This window comes from Pagrus pagrus (assembly GCF_965226575.1).
Source record: "Pagrus pagrus genome assembly, chromosome: 23".
Classification (NCBI taxonomy): domain Eukaryota; kingdom Metazoa; phylum Chordata; class Actinopteri; order Spariformes; family Sparidae; genus Pagrus; species Pagrus pagrus.
The window spans coordinates 13,852,014-13,865,609 of NC_140205.1; the positions used below are offsets into that span (position 1 = coordinate 13,852,014).

The 13,596-nt window shown below is 45.6% G+C and overlaps 2 protein-coding genes and 1 long non-coding RNA gene across 3 annotated transcripts; 2 read left to right on the top strand and 1 right to left on the bottom strand.

Moving 5' to 3' along the window:
• The first annotated feature begins 41 nt into the window (after positions 1–41).
• On the top strand, positions 42–1,527 carry LOC311252372. The gene is made up of 3 exons (XR_014621519.1): positions 42–196; positions 495–548; positions 949–1,527. It is a non-coding gene; the product is annotated as an uncharacterized lncRNA (long non-coding RNA).
• A 1,000-nt stretch (positions 1,528–2,527) lies between these two features.
• On the bottom strand, positions 2,528–10,305 carry dhx57 (DEAH (Asp-Glu-Ala-Asp/His) box polypeptide 57). Its single transcript, XM_084345763.1, has 22 exons — positions 10,066–10,305; positions 9,777–9,983; positions 8,746–9,650; positions 8,466–8,650; positions 8,237–8,358; positions 7,834–8,029; positions 7,515–7,639; positions 7,186–7,319; positions 7,019–7,073; positions 6,667–6,881; positions 6,435–6,551; positions 6,248–6,344; positions 5,939–6,112; positions 5,602–5,802; positions 5,107–5,383; positions 4,853–4,948; positions 4,674–4,757; positions 4,399–4,536; positions 4,222–4,296; positions 3,986–4,120; positions 3,702–3,902; positions 2,528–3,573 (listed from the first exon to the last, which is right to left on the bottom strand). The coding sequence occupies exons 1-22, from the start codon at positions 10,161–10,163 to the stop codon at positions 3,430–3,432; spliced, it is 3,981 nt and encodes a 1,326-aa protein (XP_084201889.1). The 5' UTR covers positions 10,164–10,305; the 3' UTR covers positions 2,528–3,429.
• A 1,402-nt stretch (positions 10,306–11,707) lies between these two features.
• On the top strand, positions 11,708–13,412 carry morn2 (MORN repeat containing 2). The gene is made up of 5 exons (XM_084345771.1): positions 11,708–11,969; positions 12,170–12,220; positions 12,294–12,400; positions 12,481–12,617; positions 13,182–13,412. The coding sequence occupies exons 1-5, from the start codon at positions 11,963–11,965 to the stop codon at positions 13,282–13,284; spliced, it is 405 nt and encodes a 134-aa protein (XP_084201897.1). The 5' UTR covers positions 11,708–11,962; the 3' UTR covers positions 13,285–13,412.
• The last annotated feature ends 184 nt before the right edge of the window (positions 13,413–13,596 follow it).

A 13,596-nucleotide genomic window follows, 5' to 3' on the forward strand; every position in this document is an offset into this window, starting at 1 on the left:
GCGTACGTGCTCCTGAAATAACGCGAGAGTGTATTTTCGCGCGCATGCGTATACGCGTTGTTGATGACGGGCTAGCTTCGTTAGCACAGTAACTCGGTTGGTTTCCTCCCCAACCTTCAACTTACTACCTGATTTTGTGTCAGTAAGTTGGTCAGTTGCTGCTAATCCTTCGTTATTCACAATGCTACAATTCCTGGTGAGTTTAATCGACGTTAAAATGCATGACATCGACGTTTGACAGGATGCTGACAGATGAGAAGCTAGCCAAGCTAACTTGTTAGCCTAAAGATAACTGTCTGTTAATGTCTTGTCAGTGTCAGTTTTCTGAAAACAAAGCTGTAAAGAAGCTGTCACCCACCATAAAGATAATAGTTAACTGTGTCACCTCGTTAAAGTCACTTTAATTAACGTTCGTGTGAAACTTCTGCGATGTTACTTTATCAGTAAGTCAGATATTTTCGGCCTTAAAATGACATGTGTTGTTTGTCTTCCAGGCTGGCTTCACCTTGGGAAATGTTGTGGGGATGTACCTGGCTCAAAACTATGATGTAAGTTTGATTTAATCTGATCTTGATTTGATTTCAACCTGAAGTTGTCTGCTTGTCACACGGACTCATCTCTACCACGCCCTCCATTGGACAAACCAAAGGTGTCTGCCTGGTCTGGTCCTGCAGGAGCTATTTATTCCCTCCAATGACGTACATCAACTTTATGATCAATAATAAGGCCTTTATTATTGATAAAAGTAGTGTGGACCTAAGATTAAAAACAGCTCTCAGTGTAATGCTTTTCAGATTAAAGTTGGATCAATCACAGCCATCATAAAGGGAGGATTTATTGCAGAACTTTGTATTACACTGCACTACTTTGAGTTAAGTGTACCTAATAAACTGGCATCTGCATATGTGTATCAAGGTTGTAGTGACTGTACTGCATTTCCCTCTCTAGGTTCCCAACATAGCCAAGAAGATCGAAGCCTTTAAAAAAGACGTGGAGGCCAAGAAGAAGCCCCCAGAGTGACCGAAGCGGGACCATGCTGCAAGCACGAACAAGAAGGACTCTGGAGAGAAACTATTTATTTTACAGGGTTATTATATAACAAGCATACATTTCATATAAGGGTTGAAAATGTAAAATATGTATGAGAATATTAACAGTGCCTGGAACCGCATTTGTTTCTTCCTTTTTAGTTTTAGAGGCGTGTTCTCATTGTAGCCTATTTTTATAAGATAAATTGTGCAAAAAAAAAGACTGGATTTAAAGAATATTACAACTCACTGGTGGGATCACTTTAAGTCCAGTATCATGGCACTGTTGTCTGGCCTTTTCTGGGATGCACTGTGGTGTTTTTAACTTGCACATGTCGCTCATTATCTCCACATTAGGTGTAAATAATGTTCTCCAAATTGAAACCCAATAGAAGCTGTTCTGTGTTGCATTACACAAAGTTTAAACACTTCCTTCGCAAGCTTCCAGCTTTATCCATAACAACTGCCAAACTTTTACAATAAAGTTGTTGATAATGAATTCTTAAGTCTCTGCCTCGTGAGTGAAGTCAAGATTTACTGGCACAATTTTACAGTTTTATATGAATTTGTTAAAGAAAAAGAAAGCGTTCATATTACTGCATTGCACTGGTTCTTGCAGTTGAACTTGTCATTACAAATTGTGTCCACCAGATGGTGCCATCAGCAAGGTATTTGAATGTAACAAAAAAGGGAAATTTCCTCTCAGGTTTGGCAGAAATGTTCTACTTTTTCTTCTTCCGTTTCGTTCCCTTCTTCTTTTTCTTCTTCTTATTTGAATGTGTCCGACCAAAGCCTCTGAACTCCAGACAGTCCACCGCGTTGTGAGCGATGTAGTAGACATTCTCCATGGCTGCCGGGCTGAGGATGTCCACCTCTGTCTTGGAGGACTTGGCACTAGCAGACCTCTTTTTGGGTGTTTTTGGACTCCCAGTCTTCTTGGCGGGCCTTGAACTGTGGGACCTTGATTTCCTGGATTTGGTGGGCTTTGAAGAAAATAGTTTATTCCAATTAGGTTTGATTCCTCTACTACATTGAATAGTTTGGGTTGTCCTGTATAATAGTATAATGTTACATATACTTAACCATAATGAAAGATGTCAAGGTCGCTTCCAATATGATGAGAGATCATTTACCCATCTGTAAAATGAGATTTGTACACAGAAGAATGCTATAATTAACAGTTTTTGATCATTTAACAGCTAGGCAGCACATGGAGCGTTCTCAAAACACCTTCAGCTCTTGAAATAATCACAAATTTAAAATACATGCGTTTATCTTACCTGTTCTGGACTTGGCACTGTTGTAAGTGGCAACTGAATGGCTTCAACTGGGACAGTGATACCCTATTTGTTTATGCCCTGTTGTCGTAGAGACAGGACGGACCCGCTCATGAATGAAGGGGTTGGCCTCACCCACAAGCCTGTAAATTCTTTTGTTGCATCCAAGACGGCTTCAAACACAACACAACACTCAGTAAGAGAAGAGAAGAGGAGCCAACAGTCAGTCAGTCGTTTTTTATTTTTGTGCAGTGGAATTCATCACTTTTTAAGACAATAAGCTTTCAAATTCTTTGGCAATTCTCACCAAATTCTCCAGATTTTAAAAAGCCCTTGCACTCCCACATTGTGAAAATGCATTTTTTTTTTTTTTTACATCACTGTGACGTTTAAATACATTCATGTAAATGTAAAACAACCAGATACCATGCAGAAGCTCTTGGATCTCTCAGTCATGCAATATAAAGAAAATATTCACAACCGTAACAAGTGTGCAGCCACTGTGAGAATTAAGAAGAAATCCAATATGGACCCAAGAAACTTCTCCGTTGTGAGTGAGACACGCACAACCCAAAATAAATATGCACTGTATTCAAATGACATCATAATTCGACAATCAGGTGTGCGCCAATTTACTGCACATACAGTAGTAGTGTGGCATCCAAAAGTTCTATTGTCGTCATAAGACCTGTGAAAAGAAGCGCTTCATTCCAGCGATAACAATGATGGAGGTTTGTGGATCACCGGCACAGATGCATTATTCTCTTTGAAGGCAATTTCTGCTTTAAAAAGCCTCGAGTGCAGCAACACAATAGCTTTGTTTTGTATGTGTAAACTGACACTGAATTATCAGGTGGTGGCAGCAGGATGGTGTGGTGACTGTACTCCAACCACAGACCTTCACTTCAAGTCCGGTATCTACCCTGCTGATCTTGATACAACACAAATAATAACCAGGTTCACGGTTGTTGACCCGCATTTCTCTAAATAATGGAGCGACATGTTATTAAATTCACTTTGTGGCAGTGATGCAGGAGCAAGACGACATTTTCACTGCAGAGCTCCATGCATTTAAGCCCTTGAGGGTGACTAAAGGGGTGAAAAGTGGGCGTCAAGTAGCAGAGCTACTGAGTAGAGATGAGGTGCACGATCATGTGGATGATGCGGGAGCCGCGGGGGCAGCTGCACAGGTCCATGCTCGGGTTCCTGATTTTGTCCTCCAGCAGCTGGTCCAGCTCCCAGCGCAGCTCTTTCACCAGCTCAGCCACCTGAGTGACACACATACGCACATATTTACAGAGACACGCTCATGTGTGTAATTTGTTTTGCTTGCACAGTATTGTTCTGCATTTTTCATAATTGAACTCTGAACAATTAGATCTCTGTTATTCCTGACCTGATGAGAGGCGGCGGCGAACCGGATCCAGCCATCGTCGAGCGAGATGACGAACTCTCCCTTGTGCAGCTCCATGTTGACCTGCCCGCCTCCGAACAGCACTAGCGGGTACACGGACACCATGCTGCAGTCCCTGATGAAGACGCGGCTCGTTTTGACCTTCTCGTGGTAAACCAGGTAGGGGCTGTTGTAGTGGCGAACCTGGAACACAAAGAAGAGTGAGGAGGCTTGTCGCTCCAACTAGCCGTTCGCTACAAGACGATACCCTTTCTCTTGTATCTCACCGTGTAGTTGACGGACGAGGGGTGCACGTGGACACAGCCGTCGTTCTTGGTCATGAAGCGGAGCTCGTTGGCTTTGGGCTGCATCTTCATCGCTCCTTTGCTGGTCATCTTGTAATTCCCCTGAGGAGCTCGAACCTGGAACGAGAGGATCGAACACAGGATAGTGAGTGTGCAAGAAGAGGCGTTATCACAAGCTTCACTTTCTTATTCAGTGACTACAAAGAATGGATACACACCTGGACCACATTGGGATAGAGGGCAGCACAAAGCATTGCAGACATCAGCCGGATGTTTTCAGCATTCAAGTTAGCCTGGAGAGGACAAAGCGGTATTATACAACCTATATATCAACATGTATTGGAAGAAGAAAAAAACACTTCCAGCACTACTATGCTTGTTTTTATGTGTGTTACCTCCCGGCCAGTCGCCTCCAGAACACCATCCGTGCCTTTAGAGCTTGTGCGCTCTATCATCCTGGCCCTCAGTCCCTCTTTGATGAAGCCAATGTCAGACAACAGCTCAGCAAACTGCCTCTTCAGACTGGCGATCTCCTGCACACGTCACAACAGAGATTCTTTTTTTCAAAGAAAGGCATTTTTCTTGGACCACTTTCACAAAAGAAGAACACAATAAACCTGAGTTACTAGATTCATGTCAGTTATTTTGATGTGAAGCAAAAATAAAAAACCTGTAAGCCTCGCCAAGACAGGAAGTTCTCCCTGCAGTAAACGTAGCCGGCCTGGTGGCCGTTCTTTGCAGCACAGCACCATCCCTGCAGGACAGGGAAAATCCATCACATCCATCATTTGAAAAGCATTTTTACATTTAACAAAACACTGATTTTGTGTGCTTGAGTCCAGTCAGTACCTTGTATGCCTGTAACAAAGCTAGATGGTCACTACTGGCCAAGGCAAAGGCTTGTTTCTTCTCATTGGCTTCTTCCCGTTTGTCCCACGGAGACACCTGGAAAACAGAGATGGGACAACAGTTATAGAAGCTTTTCCACATTTTGAAGACTTTCTTCTCCACTAAAAAATAACACAAAGATCAAGCCAAAACTAGTTCTGTGATGCCAAAATGTGACGCATATGGTATCTCAACAGTGGCAAATGGTGTCTTACAAATGGTGATTTGAAGGCCAGACTGGCAGCGATGGTGAGTGCTGGGTCGAGACAGCGAAAGATGGCACCGAACAGCATGAGTTTCCCAATGCGCACGTCGACGGGCAGGCAGGCCAGGTGGTAGCCCAGCGGGGTCAGCTTCTCATCCTCAGTCAGAGCTCCCAGGTCCCGCAAACGCTGCTTGGCCGCGTCCAAGCTTCCTATAGCCGGGGGCTCGATGAGCCGAGTGAAGACAGACTCCAGCGTCTGCTCGGCAAAAACGTCCAGGATCTTGATTCTGTCGGAGAGAGGGGGGAATGGTGAATACAAGGGGAGGGTAATATTGTTTATGCATATCCTAACATCCGACATGGTGCTACAGGGAAGAAGATCTTCTATTGGCCCAGATTCCCCTCCATATACGAGCGTAAATCCGGTCACGAGCCTCTATTATTTGTATTTACAGAGACAACAAAGCAGGATGGCGTTTTGCAAAGAGCAAACAGATGGATCTACCGGAGGCAGAGCTGCTCAAGAGGCACTCTCTGGATCTCAGGCAGCTGTTGCTCAGCCAGCTGGTGTTGGAAGCAGTGGCTGGTGAAGAGGTGGAAGCAGACGCCCGAGGCCACGCGACCCGCTCGACCCTTCCTCTGCAGCGCGTTGGCTCGAGACACCCACGAGTCCTCCAGGCTCTCCATGCTTTTAGTTGCATCGTACCTGAAGAAAAATATAACACATGGAGATTTTAAAAACATGAAGCTCTGAAACTAATTAGAAAAAATACTGTGTATGTTGTGTGTGACAGCAAATACGTGCTCCAAGTCACAACCACTGTGCAATAAAATACTGTTACCGTTTCTCCTTCATCTTGCCGGAGTCGATGACATAAACCACGTCGTCAATGGTTACCGAGGTCTCAGCGATGTTTGTGGAGATGATAATCTTTGTGACGCCCTCTTTCGGCCGGTTGAAAACTGCCTGCTGCTCCTCATTGGACAAGGTGGAGTGGAGCGGGTACACCGCACACCTAACAAGGGGAAAGGACAGCCACATTAGTCAGCATGTGACAAGTAGCCAGTGTTTGTTTCCCCAAATTACTATGACAATTCGACAATAACAGGAATTAAATTTGCAGAATGCACACACGACTGTAGTCACAGACCTGGTGGCGCCCCTGTTGTTAAACATTCTGTTGGACATGAGCTGCTCGTAGAGCATCTTGATCTCAGCCAGGCCTGGCAGAAACACGAGCACCGCACCTGGACACAGAAACCGAAAGGTTATACCCACCATAAAGTCCACAATAAAGATTCCTCAGAGTTTTGAATGTACCTCGACTAGCCTCTTACCTGGAGGGTAGTCGTGTTTTCCATCTACAATCCACTCCAGCAGGCTCTCCACCAGGTCCATGTTGATCTTGTCCAGGTCCATTGCAGCGATGGTCTTCAGCACAGACTTCTTAGTGTCTAAAAATAAATAAATAACATTTATTTTAAGACCAAGGAGGTACAGTTTAAGCTTTACACTTAAATAACCCATAAAAGAGGTTACTTCAGTTAAGGATAACTGTTAAAAACTCACCTTTGTATCTGACTGTGAGCTCCTGCAGGCCGAGCTGCTGGTCTGGAACAGAGTCTTTGACAAAGTCCTTCTTACAGAAAGACATGAAGTTCCACATGTCATCGCCCAAGTCGTCCACCAAGTCCCTCTGCTCTACTCTGCCTCCTCGTCCGCTTGTGGAAGATGAATTCTGTTTCCCTGAGCGCATGTAAGGGCTGCCATCCTCAATGACATAGCTGGTAAAGAAAGACAATTATGATATTTTGGACCTGGACCTCTCGTCTCTCCCTGCGTGTTTGTTTCCTTTCTCGTATGTGATCCGTCAGTATCATTTCGCTTAAACATTTGTCCAAGTGAAGGAGGATGTACTCACCGGGCTTTAGCGATGGCATCTTCAAGGAAAAACTGGTCGACAGGAAAAGTACGTCCTGAAATGAGGGAAATTCACTGAATGGAAAAAAATCTACGAAATAAGGTGTTTGGGTTGAACATGTGATATGCATATCATGTCTAAAACAGATACCATGAGCGGGAATTTACCTGGTATGTGGACAGCGGGACAGTTGTAAAAATACTCAGAGAAGAGGTTGGCGTTAAGCGTGGCACTCATTAGAATGATCTTCAGGTCAGGCCTCTGCACGATCAGGTCTTTTAACACCAACAGCAGGAAGTCACTGACGAGGAAAAGATGAAATAGAGAGACAGACAGTGACCAAAAAAAAAAAAAACAGCCAACAAGGTTTTTGTCCTTTGGTACATTTTTATAACCCAGTGAAAAGCTAACGTTTGAGATCGACTACATTACAAAATAAAACAACAACTCAAAATGCATGAAAAATAGCTTGAATGCACACTTTCTGTAATCTCACCTCTCCTCCGTTCGCTCGTGCACCTCATCCACAATAACGTGTGTGACGCCCGTGAGGTCCGCCTCACCCTCCAGTCTCCTCAGTAACACACCTGTGGTGCAGTACAGCAGTCTGGTGGCGGATGTCTGGCAGAAGAAAGTAGTCAGGGATAATGTATAAGTAATTATTTTATAATATAAAGCATGGCTACACATAGTAAGAATAAGACTTAAAAATAGATTATGTTGCATATATTTCAAAATCCTTTGGAACCAGTGACTTAAAGCAGATGGCTTAATATCCTGTATACTATATGTACATGTCATTGTGCCCGTCGTACCCTGACACTCTCCAGGCGGATCTGGTAGCCCACTGAGTTGCCCAGACACTCTGCCCGCTCCTGTGCCACTCTCTGGGCCACAGAGATGGCAGATATGCGGCGTGGCTGAGTGCAGATGATGTTGGCCACCTCGTCCGCTCGGCCGGTTAATGTGGCGTCCAGAATGAACTGAGGGATCTGAGTGGTCTTACCGCATCTGCAGAGAGGTAATAGAAAAAATAAACATTAAACACAATCTTCTTCATCTTCTTTAAATATATTTGTATGTATATGCAGTCTTCCAGGAGCTCTTTTAGGTGTCTTTTATCACAAATGTTTCCACATATCGTTTGAAGGTGTAAAAATGAGAAAAAGGTAAGAATAGAATGACTGCCAACACTTTAAGCTGCCCTGTGTGACCCACCCGGTCATCCCGCTGACCACCAGCACCTGGCACCGGTCTAACAGGTCGAGGATGTTTTCCTTTTCTTGCCAAGCCGGCAGTTTCCTCCTCTGCTCCAACATGGACCTGAAACGCCTGGATGACTGGGTGAAGAGAAGTATGGATGGACAGTGATGCATTAAAATTACATCTTGTTGGAGTGGATGTAAAGTTAAATTCAATGTCAGTAAGTCTTTTTTTTTTCTTTTACCTGTTTCTTTTGAAATTCTCGACACAGCTTGCCGTTTTCTTGCAGCAGGTTGTCCATCTTCATGTTGTGCTTAGTCACCATCTTCTTCCTCAGATTGACATAACTCTCACTCTCAACCGGAACGGCCTCATCCTCGTCTTCATCATCCCTCTCATCCAGCTCCTCTGCCTCTGCTGTTTCTTTCACTGTAAGGACAGAGATGATGGCATTTCAACCCATAAATGTAAACAGTGTTGAACTCAAGTGAAATTAGGGACAGTAAATAATCTTTTGAACTCACAATCTACAGGTCTCTGGTTGTTGGGTGGAGCAGTCCTTCTGCTGGCGATGTGATTACTGCTGCTAGCACTACTACTCCTGCTTTCCTCAGAAGTGTTGCTCCTCACACTCTTGCTCTTTGCTATAGCGAGAGATGGTGGAGGAACCACGACAGGCGGTGGCGTGCTGTATTTGTGATGACTAACAGCCAGCAGTTCATTAATGGTGGTTTCATCCTCACATACAGTAATCAGAGTGTAAACAACAGGCTCGTTGCTCTTTGCTGCAGCCAACGCTTCTCCAAACAATCTTTCGGTCACGCTGAGCCTCCCTGCAGCTCCAACAGACTCATCGGTGGTGCTGAAGGCGACTATAGGGGCCTGAAACGGGTATCGGTTTCCTTTGGGGAAACGGATTTCTAGTTCATACTCGGGAGGAGAAAAGCTGCTGAAGCCGGGCTGGCTCGGGCCCGTCAGGTCTGGAGAACCAGCCCCAGATCGCCCTTTAGTGGGGAGCTGGTGCTTGAATTTGCATTTGTCCCCAAACCGGCAGCCTTTCCCTTTCAGGTAGAATCTGCACACATCATGAATGTTTACCACTCCTCCATCGCCACCTCGACTCCCGACGTGCCTGCCGTTCCTGGAGGCATTGTCTGCCAGGAACGAGAGGTCCAGGGTAACTGTCCAGACCGCGTTTGCAATGCGCTCACTGAAGCGCTCACCGTAAATAGCGGTTAGAGCCAGAGCTTCTTCCTGCCTCTGGCTCAAACACTCGTCCATAGGCACCCCTTCGAGGCCGTCGGAGGAAATGGCTTTCTGGCCGTAGCGCTCGCTGAAAATCCGGAGGAGGAGTTGTTCTAAAGTAGCCCCAAATTCCCCTCCACCGGACTCCAGTGCCTGCTTGCTGCGCTCCCTGTCAAACCCATACCTACGGATAGATAATATGAAGGTTAGAAGATTAGCTAAATATTCACCAAACTAGTTCCTGACAGCCCAGATCAAATAAGGTTAACTGTGAACTCCAACATCAGAAATAAACAAATCTGATCATCACCTGCCGAGTTTTCCTATAGCAAACAACGAGATGACAGGTTCAGGAGTGGGCCCTTCATCACCAGACTCATACAGTTCATCCACTGGGCTCTCTGCCCTCTCCACAGGCTCGTCATTAGTTTCCCAATACTGGCCTTCCTCGCGGTGGTCCAACTCATCGACTTCCTCCCCATTCTCTTCTCCCCCCGAATAATCTGAACCGGACTCACTGACGCAGAGAGGACATGAGAGTTATGAGTTCACGCAGCAGGAACACATCCCCAATTAGTCTCTTAGTAGAATGTACTCACTCATATGGCTCATCAAAGTCCTGAGACTGCAGATCCCGCAGCAGCTCCTTGAGTTGCTCTTGGTTCTCATTAGTCATGAATATCCTCTGCATGGGCATGGTGCTCACCTCCGGCCTGATGCTGTCACCTGACTTTGAGCATGTCCTGGGTCTCGCCAGAGACCTTGGGAGAACCTTGCCGCTGCCTCTACCGCCACCTCTGCTATCCCTGGCTCGATCTCCTCCTCTTCCTCCTCCTCCTCCTCCTCCTCCTCTTCCTCCTCCTCCTCCTCTTCCTCCTCCTCCCCTTCCTCTTCCTCCTCCTCCTCCACCTGAACGGCTGCCGCCACCGCCACCGCCACCTCGTCCTCTGCCAGGTCTGGAAGCAAAGCCAAGTAAACAGAGGGGAACAAGAGAGGAAAATGAACGGAGTGTGATGAATCTTACATCTGATAATTAATTTGCTTGCTTTGACTGTTTACCTGCTGGGACGACTGGGTCCAAAATCAAGGCTGAAATCGTCGTCGTCATCCCAGTGACCACCAGAAGCTCCTTTCCGACCTCCACCACCACCGCCTCCTCCACCTCCACCTCCTCCTCTTGGCTTGTTAAATTTCCCCCCTCCTCGGTTTGGCTTCCCACCTCTCCTCCTCGCACTCATGTCTCTGTCCCAACACAGATAAAACATTTCAAAGCACAAACACATCACAGATTGCTCTAAATGCACTGCTGTCAGATCAAAGTGCACTCACCTTCAGTCAGTGTCCTTGCATAGCAGTAAACAATCTGTGGAGAGAGACACAATGCATAGCTTGAATAAATCCTCTGAGCTGTGGGAGTTCCCAATAATCCTGGATACACCAGAGACAGAGCTGAAAGCTGCGGACCCGGGCAGAGCGAGGCTGCTACTGTACATCCACTGCAGTGCACAGAGTCGCACATAGCTGTGGGCTGGCTCATTGTGGCACTTCAGTTCAAGTGCGAGCAATGAGATGGTGGCTGACACACACAACGCTGGTGGCTACAATTATGCAATCAAACCAGGCATGCAGACTTAACAAGCGAACCGGGGCGACAGCCATTTAACTTCAAGCATGACTGGCTGATGTGTTAAGTTAGCAACTTATGAAAGCACAGACAAGAGCTCCTATCAGATAAATAAGGTGGTGTTTTTGTGCGTGGCGCAGCACCGGCACGTCAGTCAGGAAAAGTACACGAAGCCGCGGCTAGCTAACAAGCTAACGGCTAGCAAGCTCACTCCTCACTTCTGGGTTTTACAAAGGCAGCGGAGAGGCTTCCTCACAAGACAAGTCGAGAGGTTTAGTGTCTCAAAACGCCACGCATATATGGAAAAAATAACAGAAGTGATACCGTGTAAAAGTACTTGAAAAACTTAACTTTCACAACAAGTATGAACAAACCTGAGGCAGCTGTTTCGACCACCGGTAGCTCGCATCGCTCTGATTGGTCGAAACTCCGGGGTTCAAAGTTTCTTTTCCGGTGTCGCTCGCGCTGGGAAATACAAAAATAATTAGTAAATGTATTATTTAAGCAGTATATGTATACTGTACAGTACATTCAAGGCGACATATGTTTAGCAAAATTAAATTTTTACAAAAACTAAAGCTATCTCAAAAAAGCACTTTTTTAAGCTAGGTCTACTGCACCAAACCTGTAACCATGGTAACAGCAGGTCCCTTCGAGTACAAAACAGACTCCTTGTTTTAGTGTAGAAGTCAGCACCGGGTGTTATTTTTAAGGTGATACAGCGAGCAAAAATTAGCAGGAAGACTGTTTGTGTCATCCTCACAACTTTTTAATCAGTTGTTTGAGTTTTCACATTCAAGAAGTTGGCCGGTACGACGCGTTTCCTGTCGGCTCTGTCAAACCATCTGCCGCCCCGAGGGAAGCTGTCACGGATGTCTGGTGAGGTGTGATTGTGATGATTGTGATGATTACACACACACACACTCACACACACACACACACACACACACACACACACACACCTCCTCTGCTTCCTATCTGCTTGTCTAATTCGGCATGATTTTCACTCTCAGACAAGGAGGGAGGGATTGTGTATGACAGCTGAGGTGCTTGAGGGTAATGTGTGTGTTTGTTGACAGGGGAAGGACCCATAAAGGTGTCCTACATTTTCCCAAATGGGAACAGATATGGTGAGTGATGATACAGCTTCACACATTTACATAACTGTCACATACTGTAGGTCTCAACTTGTCTTCTCCACAGAGGGGGAGTGCAGCAAGTCTCCATCAGGGGTGCTGATGAGGGGTGGTGTTGGGAAACACACCTCACCAGGTGGTGTCACATACATCGGAGAGTGGCATGACGACAAAGTATGTGTGCACTACCTCCTCTGATGGCTGTGTGCTTGTATTTCCTCTCATGCTCTCCCCCTATTCTCTGTCTCTCACAGATGCATGGCAGAGGGACCCTGCAGCATCCCTCTGGTGCTTTATACGAAGGAGAGTTCAAAGACAACATGTACCACGGCACGGGGACGTACACCTTCCCAGATGGCTCCACTTATAAAGGCCAATTTCGTGAGAACAGGTAAAAAAGATGTGATTTTCTGCACGTATTGCGTCATTCCTTTAGTGTGCTCTGAAAAGAGACATGTCCTTTATGAGTTTCCAAATAATTATACTTGTACGGCTGTCTACTAACTGATGTGCAATGGTTCGGTTTAGCCGTCTTTTATTACCAGATTAAAGCAGCAATGGCTCCAGTTGTATATTTCCAAAGCGGCAAGTCGGTGGCACCAAACCACTGTCTATTATAGTTAAAAGACTATTAACAATAGTTTACTATTAAAACAATTTTTTCCCTTCCTTTCAGTATGTTATATGTTCCTGTACATGTAAAAGATCTCGAAAATTAAAAAGGTCAAAGTCCACACCAACAGAAGCTCCTCTCTCCCACAGAAAACACTGCTCCTGAAACGCCTCTTCAGTAGCCCCGCCTTTCATTCCGTGACTTTGTGACATCACCTTGTCACACATTTGCATAGTTTATGCCTTGACTAGTTTGGCATTAGTCAGGGTCTGTTGCAGCTTTTTCAAATTCAGCCATACGGTCATATCAAATGTCTTAAATGTCTGTCCTGGTGTGTTCTAGGCTGGAGGGAGAAGGGGCGTTCACTAACATACATGGACTGGTTTGGACGGGGGAGTTCCACGGCAAAGCAGCGCTCGGCCTGAAAATGCTGCACAACATTTAGGCATAACAGTGCTGCAACATATAAAACACTGCATGAAATATTTTACGTTAAAATCAAACTATTGGACTGTGTTTCATCATTGTCGTCTGTGTGCATGTAATAAACACATTTGCTGTACTAAACGCTGACAGGCCTGTTTCTGCCCACATCCATTTATTTCTATACATCGGTGGTTAAACATCCGTGCAATCGGTGAGTCACGTCTCCCGCCTGGAGTCGCACTCTTTCAGCTCCATTTCCTGCGTTACTGGTCGTGTTGCTCCAACACAGCCGGTGTCTCTTTGTATAAGCTTCATTTCACTCAAAATAAAT